We start from the raw sequence: 18,857 nt of genomic DNA, 5'->3' as shown, positions 1-18,857 counted from the left end.
AGTGCAGGTAGGCACAGAATGCAGATGCATGCATCTGCCACTGATCTAAAGGTGGTTTGTCCCTCACAGTTCGTTCTCGTAAACTTCTTCTTGTACTTCTTTCTACTTAGTAAGATAATTTAATTATTCTATATTATTCATATTATGACTGGATCTCTTATATGTACTCTGCTATGTGTAGTATGTAGCAATGCTGTCATCTCTCATCACACACCACCTTTTTATATTTTGTCTATATATCCTCCCCCGCCCCCCTCCATGAACCATGGACCTTGCCGTTGGTGGGGAGGCTTGAGTGCCTCAGCGATTCAGATAGCCATACCATAGATGCAACCACAATGGAGGGGTATCTGTTGAGAGGCCAGACAAATGTGTGGTTCTGAAGAGGGGCAGCAGCCTTTTCAGTAGTTGCAGGGGCAACAGTCTGGATGATTGACTGATCTGGCCTTGTAACACTAATCAAAACGGACTTGCTGTGCTGGTACTGCGAATGGCTGAAAGCAAGGGGAAACTACAGCGGTAATTTTTCCCAAGGGCATGCAGCTTTACTGTATGATTAGTAGCATGGAGAGCTGCAGCAAACCAGTCTGAGGACTGAAAACCACAACAACAACAACGTACATATCCTATATGTATTCTGCTATGTGAGTTATGTACCATAACCGTCATCTCTCATCATACACCGTCTCAACATAATTTTCAAATTGACTTGTCCTACATCATGATGTGCTTTGCTGTACAAATTGTATGATCTACAGGACCAACAATAATAAATAAATCCACATCGACTCCTTGTTTTGGATTTTACGTTTCGGAACATAGGCTAGGAATGGAGTGTAGTACCATATGGTACAAATGCATGTATAGAAACACCCGAAAAATTCGTCATTTTTTCTGTTTTCTGTCGTTCCTTAGTTGCTTCAAAATTCATGGAGGTTCGTTCCGTCTATGCAACTAATTGAAGGCAGTTTGTTTATTGCCATACGCGTTTCGCTTAGTTTATACGTGTTGATGCTTCTTCACAAATAAAAGAAGCGAAATGCGTATGGGAATAAACTGCCTTCAATTAGTCGCATAGACGGAACACATCTCCACAAACCCGAAAAATTGTTTAAGAGAGTGTCAAAGATTAAGAAGATGCATAGAACATGTTTGTACCTCGCTCCTAGAGCGCCAAATGATGAAGTAGCCTATTTCCCTATGTGATACATCAACGATTTGATTCGTAAAAAAAAAAAAAAATTAAGAAATCGCCTTTTCAAGAGCGTGTGGTGAGTGCAGCAATAGAAGTTCATTGTAGTTTATAACATGCATCTGATGAATCAGAATGTTTCATATATGGTGATATAGTCTGAAAACACTGTGACGGCAACCTTTCATCTCTGTCTTCTGTTTTTAAGGATCTGATCGCAGATAAATAATTGTGACAAGCTAGAGTACAAAGACGATTGCTGCTACTTTCATTTGCAGTAATTTACGTAGTGGTCTTAGATTCCTGTCTGACCACACTCTTGGAAATCGTTACGTATTCTGAAAAAAAAGATGAATTATTTGTGACAGAAAGTAGTATAAATGTCACTGTCAGTTGTTTCACGCACGGTAACTTCGTCTTTCATTTCTTTTACATATGGAAGTCACAAAATCGGAGACACTCGTTACTGAGAAAGCGCGCTCTTACGTGTGAATTGCACCGAATATTCCAGAAAAACGCTTAACTTTGATGATTAACGAAATCTCGGATTGTGTTGCAAACACGAAGAGGAAATAAAAATCTCCGCCCTTTACCATAGCAATTCGTTGCCTTACCAATTACGCTATTACACCTCGTCTGCTGAGGGAACTTTATATTATTAATTCCACAGTAGCGACACGCACGCTGACATCGTTGCCGAAAGATGCGGGCGTAAGTCGTAAATGCATGAAATTTTGGAACGTTTTCTCGACTAGACTTCACAAAATTCCTTTGCATTGCTACTTAAAAGTTTTAAACGCGTTTAGATAATTAATAAGTAAACCATTTGCGGAAAAGAGTATGCCAAGTCACTAGAAATTTCAGCTAACACTCATGTAATATACGTAAGCAGAGCCAATGTCCTCATATTTAGTCATCTTTAAACTCTTAATCACATAAAATAACAGGTATTTTGAGTGAATATTGGCTGAAAACTTTTTCTTTTTCGACGTTGTAATCATTCACAGTACCAACCTAACGTAACCATATTTCTAACAAAGGAAAATAGTCTATTATGAACTCACTTTCCAACCCGACGCGTCCTGTGGTGATTCATTAGTAAAACATTCACTAAATCCATAGTTAAAACCGCTCAATATGTTTAATAACAAAATGTTTAATAACAGATTATAGGTGCAAATAAACCACAGCTAACCAAACGACAGAGCCATACCGAAATCCAAAACCTCAGTTGTCGAAAAATCGGCGGGAGGACAGTTCGGTAACAGGTCTCAGAAGCTTACTGAATAGGAAATTCAGATAATGAACCGAAAATGACGTTACTATAGACACTAACCTACTGCATCGATCGGTATGAACGATATAGAACAGGGCCCCAGGCAGAGTTTATGTGCCCTCATGCTTGCCACAGAGCAAGTAATGGTTTATATATTGCACAATAATACATTCTCACATATGTTAGTGGAAGTATAATATTTGTAGTTTATACTCTTGCCAGATTTTGTAGCAGTTTTTCGGCCTTGACTGTTATAGGTTGTATGTGGGCCTTGAAGGAGAGTCCATCGTCAATCGTAATTCCTAGATATGTCGTCGTCTGTTTTCGCATTATGTTTCTGTTTCCAAGTTTCGCCTGTTGCTAATGAGTGTTCCTTGCTATACCACTCTTGGAAGGAAGCCCAGCCTTGGCTGCATATTCTTGGCGAAGGTAGTGTCAAGATCAGCCAGAGGAGGGCAACATTTGGGCTGAACATTGTCACAACAAGGTTCAGTTGCTGTGATGCCACAAGACTCCACTGGGAATGCTGATTTTATCCTCATTGCCAACTGATATGTCCTGTCCTGAGTGGCGTGCACACACACACAATAAATGATAATTCCGAGGTAATATGTAGGTAACACTTTATTAGCACAACCCCTAAATGGCAAGGTTCAACATAATCTAGAGTGTGAAAACACAACTAAAGGATCCTTCTGATCTGGTAGGAATCTGACGAAGTCAGAGTCCACCGTGGCATATGTCATGTTAGCAACTATTAGGCACAAGTTCACATCCTAAGGTCCAGAGAAGAATACCACTCCTGGAACACCAAGTCTGGGGAAGGCCAGGATCGGAGGAGGTGGAGGTTCTCATGGCATTGGCTGGTGGCTAGATTTGGCTACTGTTGAGTATTTTCATGGATGGCTGCTGCAGCAGTGTTATGGCATGGTGTAGATCCAAAGACTGGCTTGGCCTGATGGAACCAGTGAGCTCAGAGAGATGAAGCTGCTGGACATGACTGACTTTAGCGTCAGGTGAGGTTGCTGCTAGCAATTGAGCAGCATCTTAAATACACCGCTAGAAGAAAAGGGTATCCTCTGAGCACTTGGTGAGCTTGTGAATTATAGGTGCAAAATAGTGCCCGCAATTGCAGCACCGCTCTTGCCCACATGTGGATTCCTGTTGACGAGGATGATGTCTGCTAGAGGTTGGCTAGTCAACAGGAATGCTTATGTTGCCAGCTGATGTTTCTGTACATGCTGTGCTTCTGCAGTCAATGTTTGAACTGCCAACACCTGTACTGTCTGCGACAGAAGCAGCTTGTGGTACTGGTCGCAGATATTGTGTCAGTAGCTGTAGTAGTAGACAAATAGCTGATATATGGCACGTACTTTAAGGATGAATCAAAAGACAGTGGCTTTTTTGGAAGTAGTAGGTCGATGGAGAAAACGTTTTGCAACACTTTCTGAGTACATGAATAGAGAATTGTAGCATCAGGCATGCCGGATATATGACTTTGAGAGAGAAGAAAAAAAAAGAACGTAGGAGCAGAGCAAGGTGAAGCAGCAGAGAAAGGAGTATCACCATACGACATCGGAAAAGGAACACAAACGGATTTAGAACGGTTTGTAGAAACGTTAAGGCAGAGTCAGTCAGAGCGTGTCAAACTGCACGTGTGCATGGTGTGTGGGCCACATGCGGATCAAGTCTCAGTCTGTCTCGGATTTACTCGGTCCTTCATGCAAGTACTCAGAAGAGTGACATTTCATGTGTTAGAGCGAGATGGTACTGTTTCTTCCGGCATGTAGTATGGTACTTTTTCAAGTGCCATTGCTGTGTATTTCTCGCTATATGCTTGTGGTTTGAAGGAAATGTAAAAGAACAGTGGTTGTTGCAATGCAACATACACTCAAAAAGCGGCAAACTAGCGACATATTGCCGGCCGCGGTGGTCTAGCGGTTCAGGCGCTCAGTCCGGAACCGCGGGACTGCTACGGTCGCAGGTTCGAATCCTGCCTCGGGCATGGATGTGTGTGATGTCCTTAGGTTAGTTAGGTTTAAGTAGTTCTAAGTTCTAGGGGACTGATGACCACAGATGTTAAGTCCCATAGTGCTCAGAGCCATTTGAACTAGCGACATATTGTCATGACCATTTAAATATGGGTGGTAATTACAGAACTTTTTTGAAGAGAAAGATGAAAATTCTCAGTGTCTGTTACGCAGGCGTACTATCGCCAGGCACCGCAGATTGCATTGCATCACAATATACAGGGAATTTAAAGATTTAGTTGACAATGACAGAGAGGACAAGTTGGCGCACATAAAAAAGTGCAGTGCTGCACAGGGAGCTGATCTCAGCATGAAAATCATTGTGTGGTGCTTTCTGTGTTTTTACGTACTTGCTTGTCGATGCACAGTGTTTTTACAGCCTATTCTATTATTTCTTATTTTTAGCCAGCAACAAACTGAAGAGACCCGACATTCAAAGTAAACCACAAAACAGAGCTCAAAACTGCCTTTCAGCAATGGCGAGTTCATTAGAGAGTGCACACTTAAGGCAGTGGATATTGTGACGCCACTGGAAGTAATGAAGTTTACGGAAATTAAGCTTGCGCCGCAAATAATGTCTCGAAGCACAGCTGTCATGGCTGTAGGTGATTAAGACAGTAATTGACAGTGCCAGCAAGATCACTGCAATTAATATCTGATTTAATGGGAAAGATAGATGCATGTAAAATTAAAATCATACTGTGGAGGGAACAACTTCTGAGAAAGAACACTGCCTATTTTCCCTAGCACTTGTGTTAAAGAAAATGTGAATGTTGAAATATTAATTTTAGTGCTGGAAGAAATAAAGAAACAGTTTTAAAGTCGCTTTCAAAACACTACCAAACTTATATCTGTTCGGATTAGCTTATATGTGTGAAAGAATTTTGTCGATAATGAAACTAAATAAGTCACGATTATGTGGCAACCTGAGTGATGACAATCTGATAAATTGTGCACGCTAGTCAGTGTGCCAACAGTTTGTGCTTGATATCAGTCGTCTTATCTCTTCAGTGAACCAAATGTAATTAGATAATAGTGAAATTTTTATTTTGTTTCTGATATTTGATTGTTGAGGATTATATCCATAGCGCTGTATTTGGAAAAGTGCTAGGTAATAATTTTGTTCTTTTACATGTAGTTATGACAATTTATTCCATTCCTAATGGTATGCTGTAAAGACTATTCGTTTTCTCAGCTGAAATGTTGTAAGTATTTCACATGGAACTATATGGCTCAGACAATATTACTGACGTAATGCAGTTGCTACCTCAACTTCATTAAAAAATTTTTGTAGGTATCTGTACCTTTACCAATAGTTGGTAAAGTGTAATACTGCACCTCATGATACATAGCTTAAATTCTTCGAAGTTCCTGATATGGTGTAATATGAAATCAAGCCACATCCAAGCCAGTCTGTTATCTGTGCTCGACTGTTCTGCTGCCTAAGAGGCTTGTTTACAGTTTCCCCATCGCCTCCATACAGACAGCATAGCGGGTTGTTGCGGTAAACATGCACTGCGACAACAAGAGCCAAAGGAGTTAGTTAGTTACGTGTTCCATTGATCAATCTGAAGATAACTGTTATGATGTGGAATGCGTCAAGTGCATAAGAAATGCACACATGAATCAAGGCTCATTTTTTCAAGCTTAAAATATTTATTAACTCCCCCAATCCCCTTAAATGGCACAAAATTGATATATTATACATACAGATTTATTTATTCCTATTCAAGAATTCATTTATGACATAAAAGGAGGTGTCAAGGAGATATGATTTCAGTTTATTTTTGCTGTCTGTAAAACGTTTTATTTCATCTGGTAATTTATCAGGAAGTTTTACAGCAGCGTATTTCACCCCTTTCTGTGCCGAAGATAGGATAACTAGCGGATAGTGTAAGTCTTTCTTTCTTCAGATATTATACCATAATCATGAATGTCACTGTTGTTTTTAAACTGGTCCATGTTGTTGAGAACAAATTTCATTACTGAGTAAATGTACTGTGAGGCTGGTGCAAGGATTCCTAACCTTTCAACCAGATGCCTACAAGATGTGTGACTATGAGCCTAACACATTATTCAAACCACTTTCTTATCAGCAGTGAATACTTTGTGCCCAAGTGTTGAGTTACCCCAAAATATTATTCTGTATGCCATCAGAGAGTGAAAGTATGCAATGTATGTTACCTTCCTAATTTCTATATCCTCAAAATTAGCAATTATTCTGATTGCAAAAGTTGCTGAATCTAGCCAAAAAATGGTTCAAATGGCTCGGAGCACTATGCGACTTAACTGCTGAGGTCATCAGTCCCCTAGAACTTAGAACTACTTAAACCTAACTAACCTAAGGACGTCGCACACATCCATGTCCGAAGCAGGATTCGAACCTGCAGTTCCAGACTGCAGCACCTACAACCTAGTTGCTTTAGGAGATATAAAATATGAATTTTCCTATTCTCATCTATATGTACATATAGATTCTCATCTATATGTACATACAAAAACTCAGTATGCTCTAACCTGGCTACTGACTTCTGTTGATGTGTTATATTTATTGAGGGAACTGTACTCCTTGCAGCGAAGATTGGATGTACTGTGTTTTTTCAAAGTTCAGACCAAGCCCATTCGCAGAAACCCAATTAAATGAATAGCTGCCAATCTCCTAATGGGGACCTGCACACTGTTGCTAATATCAATACCACATTATCTATGCACAAACTTCAAAGAGCTGATTGACACAAAATTTGCTTACTTCTACAGTTTAGTATTTATACCGTTGTTTTGTGTGAATGATAGCTCCTGCTTTATCCACGCTAGATCAGGAAGAGTAAGATGGTAAAATATACCCATTTTTAGTGACACTATCCGTCCCCCCAGTTACATGGTGTACAGACAGACAAAGTAGACCAGTATCATTCTTATTTTTGAGATCATCTAAATACACTAACAGCTCATCTACTTTATTTTTTATTCCTCTCATATTTTGATGAAGCAAGTTGATACTACCCTGAGCTTTATTCCTATTTACTGTATGTGAAGCTTCTTTTATTCTATTTTTCTTGATTGTTGTCTGTCTCGATTTTGGATTAAACTAAAGAAACCTGTCTTCCCAGTAACCTCAGGGATCAACACTTGTGTGGCTGGGCGCCCCCCCCCCCCCCTCTTAGTATCTGCTAATAGAGAAGCTAACAATCGCATGTCGAGTTTCAGGCCGCCTTTGTGTTGAGGTAACAATATGTGAGACTGAGTGAGTACCAACTAATAAAAAAAGCCATATTCAAGGAAGTAAGTCGAGATTTAATACATCAGTGGTGTGTGACGCTCAAAATATGTATAGAACAGGTCAAGCATGTTTCCAAGAGCAAAGTGAGAGAATTTCAGAAGTAGAAGTGCAAGTGACAAAAACATCATGACACAGATTAAACACACACATATAATATATATAGAAAACTGAGTCAAACTAGAAAAATACCAGGAATGTGACACCAAGAGCGCCACAAGAGAAAGAGGCCCAATTATGTGCATAAGTTCACAGGAAAGTAATACAGAGCAAGGCGAATATGTTCAGAAAGAAGGACCTTTGCAGAATAGTGCAAACTAGAAAAATACCAGGAATGTGACATCAAGAGCGCCACAAGAGAAAGAGGCCCAATTATGTTCATAAGTTCACAGGAAAGTAATACAGAGCAAGGCGAATATGTTCAGAAAGGACCTTTGCTGAATAGTGCGGTCGTAGTATCGACAGGTGGATTCTGCAAAGAGAATGCCATACAACAAATTTAACCCAGAGCGTCGGTTACATTCAATGATATTCAAATGAAGTTGCAGAGGTATAAAGGGTTTCTGTCTGTCCTTATTGCTAATGCCGAAGCGGAGAGGACGTATACGTTTGTTGATGGAACACGATCGAACAAATGTGAGTGCGAACCGTGTACGACTGAATGCAGCTTGCACATGTGGCTTACGTTACACCAGAGAATTCTCGTTTGATTTTGCACATTCGCTTATATTAGCTTCGTTGTTAATTGAGTTTTATACCTGGCAACATTTCTGGCCTACATGTTACGACCTGTCTGCCAAGGTGTGACGTGCGGAGACAGTCACTGCGTGTGCGGGCCGAAATGTTTATGCAGATGTGATGCGGCCGAAACACCTCCCCACTTTCTACCGATGCGCATACCACGCATCGAATTTTTCATGTTTATATCTGAATATATGTATAGAAATACGGAATGTAGCAGTTGATGTTCATGTAATGTACTTCTTGACGTAATCATTGTGGATAGAATAACACTATAAAACATCTAAGCTTCAACGGGGATTGTCGTTTATTGTTGTTGCTTTAAAACAAAATAATAATGGTATCATGAAATTAATTCGCAGTTTGTCCAAAAACCAAAGCTGTCATTATTCGGGCGTTTCCTTTAGTGCCAATGCCTATACAGATGAACCAGAGGTTTTTCTGAATGTCTTTGGAAGGCAGTACAAATAGTGTTTTGAGTTTGTTGTGGTGTTGTTTGTATTCGAATATTTACATTTTATTTGTCTTTAACGAAGCTCCAGTGTTCCAAGTATGATGAAGTTTGCGTAACATGAATATCGAAGCGGATGTGTTCATGTTTATAGTGATGTGAGATTCAAGAGGACCACTTCTGCAATGGCAAATCACTACGATGTACCAAATTGGTATGTTCGAAATTGCATGCCCTTGTTCAGATTTCTAAATTCTGCTTTGATACGGCAGAATTGTCGATGCGATGCACTTTGATTGTTTCCGCACTATTAGTCTGTTTACTCTTCAGGGCTGGAAAACCGCCTGTCGGACTTCATCTGGATGTTTTAAAAGGAGATAAACTAATCCAGGTAAAATACGAACACTTTGCATTTTAGAATATATTTATTACTTTCTAACGCATTTACAAAAAACACTGATGTTTATTCGTATGTATCATCACTGTAGAAGTGTAGAAAAATGGACGGAAATCGAAAAACCGGGAGGAAGGGAGGTGCTGGCAGAAGTAAAGCTGCGAGGGCGGGTCACGAGTCTTGTCTTGATAGCTCAATCGGTAGAAATATTTGGGTTCGACCCCTGGTCTAGCGCACAGTTCATATCAGCGAGGAAATTTCATTAGGCATGGTAGTTTCAGACCTTATGCACTGCTCTTCGCAGCTATAGTCATTGCGTAGAAGTTTTCTTCCACTTAACCAAATTTTATGCTAACTCCAGCCCTTTCATTAACCCATTTCTTGTCCATTGATGAAAATTTAGGAGCCATTGAGATTGTAGGTAATGGGTAGCTTGTGTTATACCAATAGAAGTGAACTACTAGATGTAACTTTTTGATGTGAACCACTAGATGTAACTGTTTGAAGTGAAGATGCTAGAATATGTGAAGCTCAAGCCAACATTTATCTGCTGACATGTTGACATTTAATTTTGGTTTTGATTTGAGTTAGTTATTCATCCAAGGAACATCTGACAATGATTGCCCATAGAATTCAGTATCATATGAAAATAAATAAGGCATATATAAGTATGTTCATATGAGAATAGTACAGTTGGTCAGCCATGTCGTCACTGAAGGAACCATTCTTAGAGTGATTCAGGAAAATCTAAAACAAGTTGGCTAGACTGAGGAAATGGCTTCATCCCAAATATGAGGTCAGTGTCTTAACAACTGCACTGCCTCATTTGGATGGTCCCTATTGTACAATGTTTACTTATTTACCACTATTTGTGCCAAATAACATATAATTTAAAACGTTATTTGTTCACTGGATGACATGCACTCACTAAGTGCATGTGCTGATGTCTTCTGGACCACAAACACACTGCAATGCCTCTTGCACTCCCTCCAGTCTGTTTGGAAAACTGACTTCAGAGCCGTAATCAGCCGACTGTGCCCAACTCATGTCTTCAAGTCCATTCCTTAGTCGTTTGAAAAGCTAAGTTGGTGTCCCCCACTGATGAGTGAAATGTTGAGCTCAGGAGAATGTATTCATGCGCTGTAGGTCTTGGCTTATGATTTTTTTGTAACAGCATTAGGCTGCATTATGATCATGTGTTGTAATGGTACAGTGTGTTGTAATTGTTCTCCTTCCTTATTAATCACTACTATTGAATCCTCTAAGTAATCTTCAGTTGTGTGTGTGCATTAATTAGCCTATCAAGAATATTTTAGGGCTCTACCTTTTTAAACAGATATATTTTAGTAATTGTTCGCATCTCATTGGGCAGTTTATTATAGATACAGTTTAATTCTCTGATAGAAATTGCTGTTTTGTGTGTGATTTTCCTTGGTAGGCTAAATCCCAAATCCAAACTGGCTCTTTTTAGGCCTACATGATGAGGCCTAAGCATCTGTAGCTATAGAACTATTTGAGTAATACTTAGTAATATTTTCCCCTGATTTTCACAATAGTTTGGTAGAAGTATTTGCTTGGTGCAAGTTCTGTGTCATTCACCAGCTGCGATTTGACAAATTACATCAAGTTTACAATAAAATGAAATTTAAGCTATGATATTAAAATAGTGATTATATAATGCATTAAAGATAAGAACTAGATTGCAATGTACTTTCATAACACAACTATAAAATCAGTGCTAGAACATGGTGTAGCTGAGTCGCTGCTGTTGTTATGGCACTGAGTTGCAGATCAGGTGGACACTTTTCTGTCATTGGAGAAGTAGTATCTAATACTGTACAAGGTTGCACTTTTTGTTGTTTTTGTTGTGGTCTTCAGTCCGGAGACGGGTTTGATGCAGATCTCCATGCTACTCTATCCTGTGCAAGCTTCTTCATCTCCCAGTACCTACCGCTACCTACATCCTTCTGTATCTGTTTAGTGTATTCACCTTTTGGTCTACCTCAACGATTTTTACCCTCCATGCTGCCCTCCAATACTAAATTGGTGATCCCTTGCTGCCTCAGAACATGTCCTACCAACCGATCCCTTCTTCTAGTCAAGTTGTGCCACAAACTTCCCTTCTCCACAATCCTATTCAATACCTCCTCATTAGTTATATGATCTACCCATTTAATCTTCAGCATTCTTCCGTAGCACCACATTTCGAAAGCTTCTATTCTCTTCTTGTCCAAACTAGTTATCGTCCGTGTTTCACTTCATACAAATACTTAAATCTATACTCGATGTTAACAAATTTCTCTTTTTCAGAAACGCTCTCCTTGCCATTGCCAGTCTGCATTTTATATCCTCTCTACTTCGACCATCATCAGTTATTTTGCTCCCCTAATGGCAATACCCTTTACTATTTTAAGTGTCTCATTTCCTAATCTTATTCCCTCAGCATCACCCGACTTAATTCGACTTCATTCCATTATTCTTGTTTCGCTTTTGTTGATGGTCATCTTATGTCCTCCTTTCAAGACACTATCCATTCCATTCAACTGCTCTTCCATGTCCTTTGCTGTCTCTATCAGAATTACAATGTCATCTGCGAACCCTAAAGTTTTTATTTCTTCTCCATGGATTTTAATATCTACTCTGAATTTTTCTTTTGTTCCCTGTACTGCTTGCTCAATATACAGATTGAATAACATTGGGGAGAGGCTACAACCCTGCCTCACTCCCTTCCCAACCGCTGCTTCCCTTTCATGCCCCTCGACTCTTATAACTGCCATCTGGTTTCTGTACAAATTGTAAATTGCCTTTCGCTCCCTGTATTTTACCCCTGCCACCTTCAGAATTTGAAAGAGATTATTCCAGTCAACATTGTCAAAAGCTTTCTCTACGTCTACAAATGCTAGAAACGTATGTTTGCCTGTCCTTAATCTAGCTTCTAAGATAAATCGTAGGGTCAGTATTGCCTCACGTGTTCCAATATTTCTATGGAATCCAAACTGATCTTCCCCACGGTCGGCTTCTACCAGTTTTTCCATTCGTCTGTAAAGAATTCGCGTTAGTGTTTTGCATCTGTGACTTATTAAACTGATTGTTCGGTAATTTTCACATTTGTCAGCACCTGCTTTCTTTGGGATTGGAATTATTATATTCTTCTTGAAGTCTGAGAGTATTTCACCTGTCTCATTCATCTTGCTCACCAGATAGTAGATTTTTCTTAGGCCTGGCTCTCCCAAGGCTGTCAGTAGTTCTAATGGAATGTTGTCTACTCCTGGGGCCTTGTTTCGACTCAGGTCTTTCAGTGCTCTATCAAACCCTTCACACAGTATTGTATCTCCCATTTCCTATTCATCTACATCCTCTTCCAGTTCCATAATATTGTCCTCAAGTATATATACTCCTTCCACCTTTCTGCTTTCCCTTCTTTGCTTAGAATTGGGTTTCCATCAGAGCTCTTGATATTCATACAAATGGTTCTCTTTTCTCCAAAGGTCTCTTTAATTTTCCTGTAGGCAGTATCTATCTTACCCCTAGTGAGCTAAGCCTCTACATCCTTACATTTGTCCTCTAGCCATCCCTGCTTAGCCATTTTGCACTTCCTGTCAATCTCATTTTTGAGATGTTTGTATTCCATTTTGCCTGCTTTATTTACTGCATTTTTATATTTTCTCCTTTCATCAATTAAATTCAATATTTCTTCTATTACCCAAGGATTTCTACTAGCCCTCGTCTTTTTACCTACTTGATCCTCTGCTGCCTTCACTACTTCATCTCTCAGAGCTACTCATTCTTCTTCTACTGTATTTCTTTCCCCCATTCCTGTCAATTGTTCCCTTATGCTCTCCCTGAAACACTGTACAACCTCTGTTTTAGTCAGTTTATCCAGGTCCCATCTCCTTAAATTCCCACGTTTTTGCACTTTTTATATACACAAAAGTTTAGTTCTAAATTGCTCTCTTTGGTTATGATTGAATAGCGCTAGGTAGTGTAGGTTGCGCATTAAATAATTTTAGAACTTCAATTTGCAGGCTGTTCTCTATCTTAATTTAAATTTTGGCCTGTCTTTACTGTCGTTAGGCCCAATTGTGAGTGCTATGTTGATGAGCTCAATTTCTTTTTCCATAGGTGCCTCGAGTTGTTTTAGTGTGAATGAAGCAGTTGAAAATATGATGGATGAAAAAAATCAGCACTCCTAATGTGGAAAAAAATTGGTTTACAACTGTCAGTTTTTTGTGTGCATTAATGATCCTCACTGCTGTCTTTTCCAATAAAAGCACATTATTGCACCTACAGAATGTCCCAATTGTAACAGCCCACAGCTGATGTGACTGTGGAACATTACATAGTATACTTTTAGTAGCTATTTTCTTGATATTACACTTTCAAATTTCTTCAAGTGGTGTAGGACACATGATAGTTTTGAACAAATGTGTTTTAGCATGCTATTGTCATTTTAATTTGGTATCAATGAAAACACCCAGAAGCTTAACAGCTGGTGTGTCACCTAGTGATGAAGTATTACTGAGGCTGCATATCATCTTCTATGTTTGATATTCATTAATTTTCGTCCTGTTCTTGATCAACTAGGACATTGCCTCACTGAATAGGGTTTCTTGTTGAACTGCATGAACATTATTCTCCCATTTTGAGAACAAAGTTGTATCATTTACAAACTGCATGGTGTACCCAGTGGAGCCTATGTCATTAACAAAAATTAGAAACAAAAGAGGCCCTATCATGGATATGTTCAGCACATTGTGTTGTAACTTCTTTTCACCTAAGTCTGCTCCTTGCACTGATATGTTCTGTTGTCTATTCCTCAGGTAAGATTTGAGGGTTTGCAGAACAACTCCTCCAGTGCCATATGACATTAGCTTGCTGAGCAGAGCTTTATGTGGGATACAGTCAGATGTGTTACTAAGATCACCAACTAGCAGCATTATAGTCTCGTTGTCTTCAAAACCCTGACTTATATTTGTATTAAGTCAAGTACTACTGTTGTTGATGACCTGCCCTCCCAAAAGTTGTGCTATATGTCATAAAATTGAGATTATTTCCTTCAAAATACCTTAATATTTGCTGATCTTTCATTATGGACTTATCACTTTAAATCATTATAGAGATTGGCCTGTAGCTTGACACTTAATGAGGATGATCTTATTTGTAAACTGTTACTGTGTGTTCTGCTTTCTGGAAGCGTGGAAATTCTCTAGCATGAAAGCATTTATTTCTTACTACTGTCAGTAGTTGAGTTGTTCGACAGGTTAAAGTTTTTAGCATAGTATAGGACAGGCCATAAATTTTGGGTTCCCTGAGTGTTTGAAGTTTTTTAACATTCTTATTACATCTTCTGGATACACACACTTCCACGTTACCATGCTGCATTTCTGTACCAATCATCTGCTTTGTCCCAGGATGTAACTGTGTTGCATTGTGTGACATCATTGTGGCACATTTGAATTGGATCATGTTTGCAGATGGTGTGTTGGATGGTGTGGTGTTGGGTGTGTTTGTTTCTAAATTGTTTCTGAGGTATGTTAGTGGTTCGTTGGACTCCTTGAGTGCTGTTTGTGAGAATAATATTAGAAGAGTTTGTAGTGGTTTGTTAGTGAATAATTTTGATGTTGACAATTATGGGCAGTAGATTAGATTTTGGATGTGGAATTGTTAATTTGATGTGTTGCTTGTGGCTTGAGACTTAATTTTTTGTTTGGTAAGTATGATAACTAGGTTCATGAGCAGGTCCCTGCGTATGCCAGTGGGGGCGATATTTTGACCATGACTAAATTTCTGCAATTATGCAGTTTAATTGCTAAGTATGTGAAGTGTTACATTTTTGGAGAAGGAATGAAATTGACCAGAGTTGCTGCATCTCTGACCAGGGACCACTATATGTGATGTAATATTGCTCATCAGTTGAGTGTTGTCCTAATTAGACCAGTTTTAGTGACCAGGCTACATTAGACTGGTTTTCACTTTGTAGGCAGGTCTGTACAGAATTTATTAAGTGTAGGGGAAACTTGAGGGAGGGAGGAGTCGCTATAGTTAAAATTGATCAGTCTGCTTTTGGTAAGAGTACTCATCCTGTGGTAATGTGGATGTGGGGCCCTGTTGTTTGAGGGGCTGGTTTTCTGACATTGTTTTTAGGGTGGTGGGAAGATGGGGACTGAACGGAAATGTGGAATTATTTGAGGAGTATACTGAGGATGGCAGTTCTGTTGTGTTGGATTCATTTTCTTCTTGTAGGGGTGCACAAAAGAGGTATTAATGACATTTATTGAGGAGTATATTGAGGAGAGTACTACTGTCGTGTTGGATTCATTTTGTTTTTATAGGGATTTGGGGAATAAGTGGTACCAGCATTTAGAGGTATTCCTTAGTGAGGATTTTTGTCATTCCCAAAGGCCCCAAATTCCCCTAGTGTCCTGTTAGTTTAATGTTATTTCTGCAATTATATATTTGTCATACTTGTGTCTGTTCACATGTATAATGAGTGAAGCCATGGTCGTCTTATTCTGTAAGCTTGATGTAGGGGTGTCTACAGTCTTTATGTTCAAAGCCAATTGGTGATATGGCGTTCTTCGGCTATCCCCACTCCTTTGGCCAGTATTTTTGTGTGTTCATTTCATGTTAATTGACAGTCAGTATTCATTCCAAACACTTCATTACACAATCTGCAGATTTATCATCTATACTTAATTTGACAGAGTTGTTTTTCCTCTTTGTGCTGAAGTGCATACTGTTTGTTTTATGGTCAGTTTTAGTTTATTGCATAATGCCCAACCATAAACATCCTTGAAGGTTTATTTCTCTAATATGACTTCCGATGTTTTGTCACTGACTATAATATTGCTGTCAACAGCAAAAAGAACATTTTCGCCATTTCTTACACTGTCTGGAAAGTCATCTATATATAGTACAAACAGAATTGGACCCTTTACACTAAATACACTAAAGTGAAGATCTCGTACTGTACATTTATGTGTTTCTTGTCTGACAGTTGTTTTATTAAAAATTTATCATCAACAGACGTGTGAACTCTCTCTACCAGAGTAACCAAGCCACCTGATGCTGGCTGTCAGCTTTGACCCTATCATAGAAAAATAATGAAAATAATTCCAAGAAGAACCTGGAACTAACCAGGCAACTGCGGAAATTATGAGGCTTTTGGAAGAGGACAGATAAAATAAATGACATTCCAAATGTAAAATATGTATGCAAAGAAAACCTTATTCAAAAATTCAGTAATCCAACATTAAATGAAATCACAAATTTGGTGTCGGAAATTTCAGTCGATCTATGTAGCACACCTAGAATAGCTTTCCATCGCCCTCCCAATCTCTGAAATATTCTTGTGAGACTCTATGCCCCTTCTGCATCCATCTCCCTACCCTATGGCTCCTACCCCGCTGCAAGACTTGCCTTGCGCACCATCCTACCAACACCTATAATAGCCCTGTAACTGGCAAAACATATACAGTCAAAGGGAGAGCGACCTGTGAAATGACACGTCATATACCAGCTATTATGTAAACACTGTTCGACCTTCTACATTGGCATGACTACCACCAAATTATCAGTTAGGATGAATGGGCATAGGCAGAGGGTATATACTGGCAACTCGCAATATCCTGTTGCAGAGCATGCTATACAATATGACATTCGTGACCTCGGCAACTGTTTCACCACATACGCCATCTGGATTCTTCCCCCAGACACCAGTTTCTCAGAACTCTGCAGGTGGGAACTGGCACTACATGTCCTTGGTTCTCACTACCCAGCTGGCCTTAATTTATGTTAATTTCTTCTGTCTCAGCATTTCTTCACGCAACTACTCTTTGCTTCACTCTGTTTTAATTTTCTACATCTTTCATTGTCTTTCCCATCTATTTTTCACTGCCCCTGTCCCACCTCTGTTATGTACAATGCACTTAGTTTTTCACTCTTAATGACTCGTGTGCGATGTCTTAGTTGTAATCTCAGTCTCGCATATTACCCTGTGTTCCATCTTCAAGCTCTCAAGTTTCCAAATCTCGTCCGAAGCAATTCCCAACAATCAGTCCATCCTTCTCATCCTATACAGTAAGAGTCCCTTGACCCACAGTTCTGGGTGACTTTCCCGAAATCTACTCCTTTTCCTAGACCTCTCCAGTCCTTTTCCTTCACCTTTCTTCCTTTCCCTTAACCCTTCTGCCTGAAGAAGGAGCCACTGGCTTCGAAAGCTTGCCAATTACAAGTCTTTTATGCGTGTGTTCTACTGCTGCTTGCTGAGTAGATATTTTATCTATCCAGTTAAATAACTTTGATCTGTATAAATTGTATAGGAGCAATCTGAGCAGCCCTCTTAGATTGTTTGCAGGCGATACTGTCATTTACCTTCTTGTAAAGTCATCAGATGATCAAGACCATTTGCAGAATGATTTAGACTAGATATCTGTATGGTGCAAGAAGTGGAAATTTACTCTAAATAATGAAAAATGTGAAGTCATCCATGTGGGCACTAAAATGACATCAGCATTGTAACAGAAAACCTGCCATTCATAGTCACCAACAACATTTTGTCCCAAATCTTTTAGGGTTTACTGTTAACTACATTTTTCCAACCTAAGCAAGACAAATTTTATGCAGTTTAGATCAAACAGCAAAAATACTCAATGATACTCAGTGACCGTCAGTTACAGGGAGCGGATAGTACCAAGTTTGTGGACAATCACTTCACTGAAAACTAAACCTGGAATGTCACATTCATGAAACTTTAAAGAGATGGAGTCAGCAGCTTTTGAATTATGACTGCTCTCTAATATTTGAGACCAAACAGTCATAAAGGCAGTTTATTTTGCTCATGCGCATTCTTCCATATCATGTTAAATTACCTTTTAGGGGAACTCTCCTCTTATCCCAACAAATCTTTATTGCCCAGAAGAGAGTGATGTAGAGTAATTCCAAGAAACTCCTATTGCAAATTATTTATCCACTGCTTCTTGATACATTTTTTCTCTGATGTGCGTTGTGATAAAGAACCCCACTCGTTTTGAAAGCAACTCAGCAGTTCACATGTGTGGCACTAAACATAAGGATGACAAACACTACCAGTGAAAAAAATGTTTTTATGAGGCAGAGAGGTGAAAAAATCTTCATTTTGGGTTAAAAAGCTTAGGGAATAGTAAATCCCTTTTCAAAATTAAAGTGTTCCAATTTCTCTTGAAACACTCATTCTACTCTTTTCAGGACTTTGTGAAAGAGAAGATATAGCTAAGCAGTTTCATGATTGTCAAGTGTTTCATGTAGATTATGTTACTTAATTCATTCATTGTGTATTATGGATTTGTAGTTTTATTGTATAAGTTTGTTAGTTTCATGTTCCATGCATCATTTGTTCGTTAAACCATAATGATTTGGTATGAGTCAATTTACATTCACATCGTAAATTAATTTGTAAATATGGCATACAGCCGGCCGAAGTGGCCGTGCGGTTAAAGGCGCTGCAGTCTGGAACCGC

At 39.1% G+C, this 18,857-nt stretch overlaps 1 protein-coding gene across 1 annotated transcript in view; it reads left to right on the top strand.

The window, feature by feature from the left end:
• Positions 1 to 8,951: 8,951 nt before the first annotated feature.
• Positions 8,952 to 18,857, top strand: part of LOC124619464 (nuclear inhibitor of protein phosphatase 1) — an 80,286-nt gene continuing 70,380 nt past the window's right edge. Inside the window, exons 1-2 of the mRNA XM_047145863.1 lie at positions 8,952 to 9,181; positions 9,298 to 9,358. Of these exons, the coding sequence (XP_047001819.1) occupies positions 9,153 to 9,181; positions 9,298 to 9,358 (90 nt within the window). The 5' untranslated portion in view covers positions 8,952 to 9,152. The remainder of the gene's footprint in view (positions 9,182 to 9,297; positions 9,359 to 18,857) is intronic.

This window comes from Schistocerca americana, chromosome 6, assembly GCF_021461395.2.
Source record: "Schistocerca americana isolate TAMUIC-IGC-003095 chromosome 6, iqSchAmer2.1, whole genome shotgun sequence".
Taxonomy (NCBI): Eukaryota; Metazoa; Arthropoda; class Insecta; order Orthoptera; family Acrididae; genus Schistocerca; species Schistocerca americana.
The sequence above is the reverse complement of the archived record's forward strand: the minus strand, read 5'-3'. Positions and strand labels throughout refer to the sequence as shown.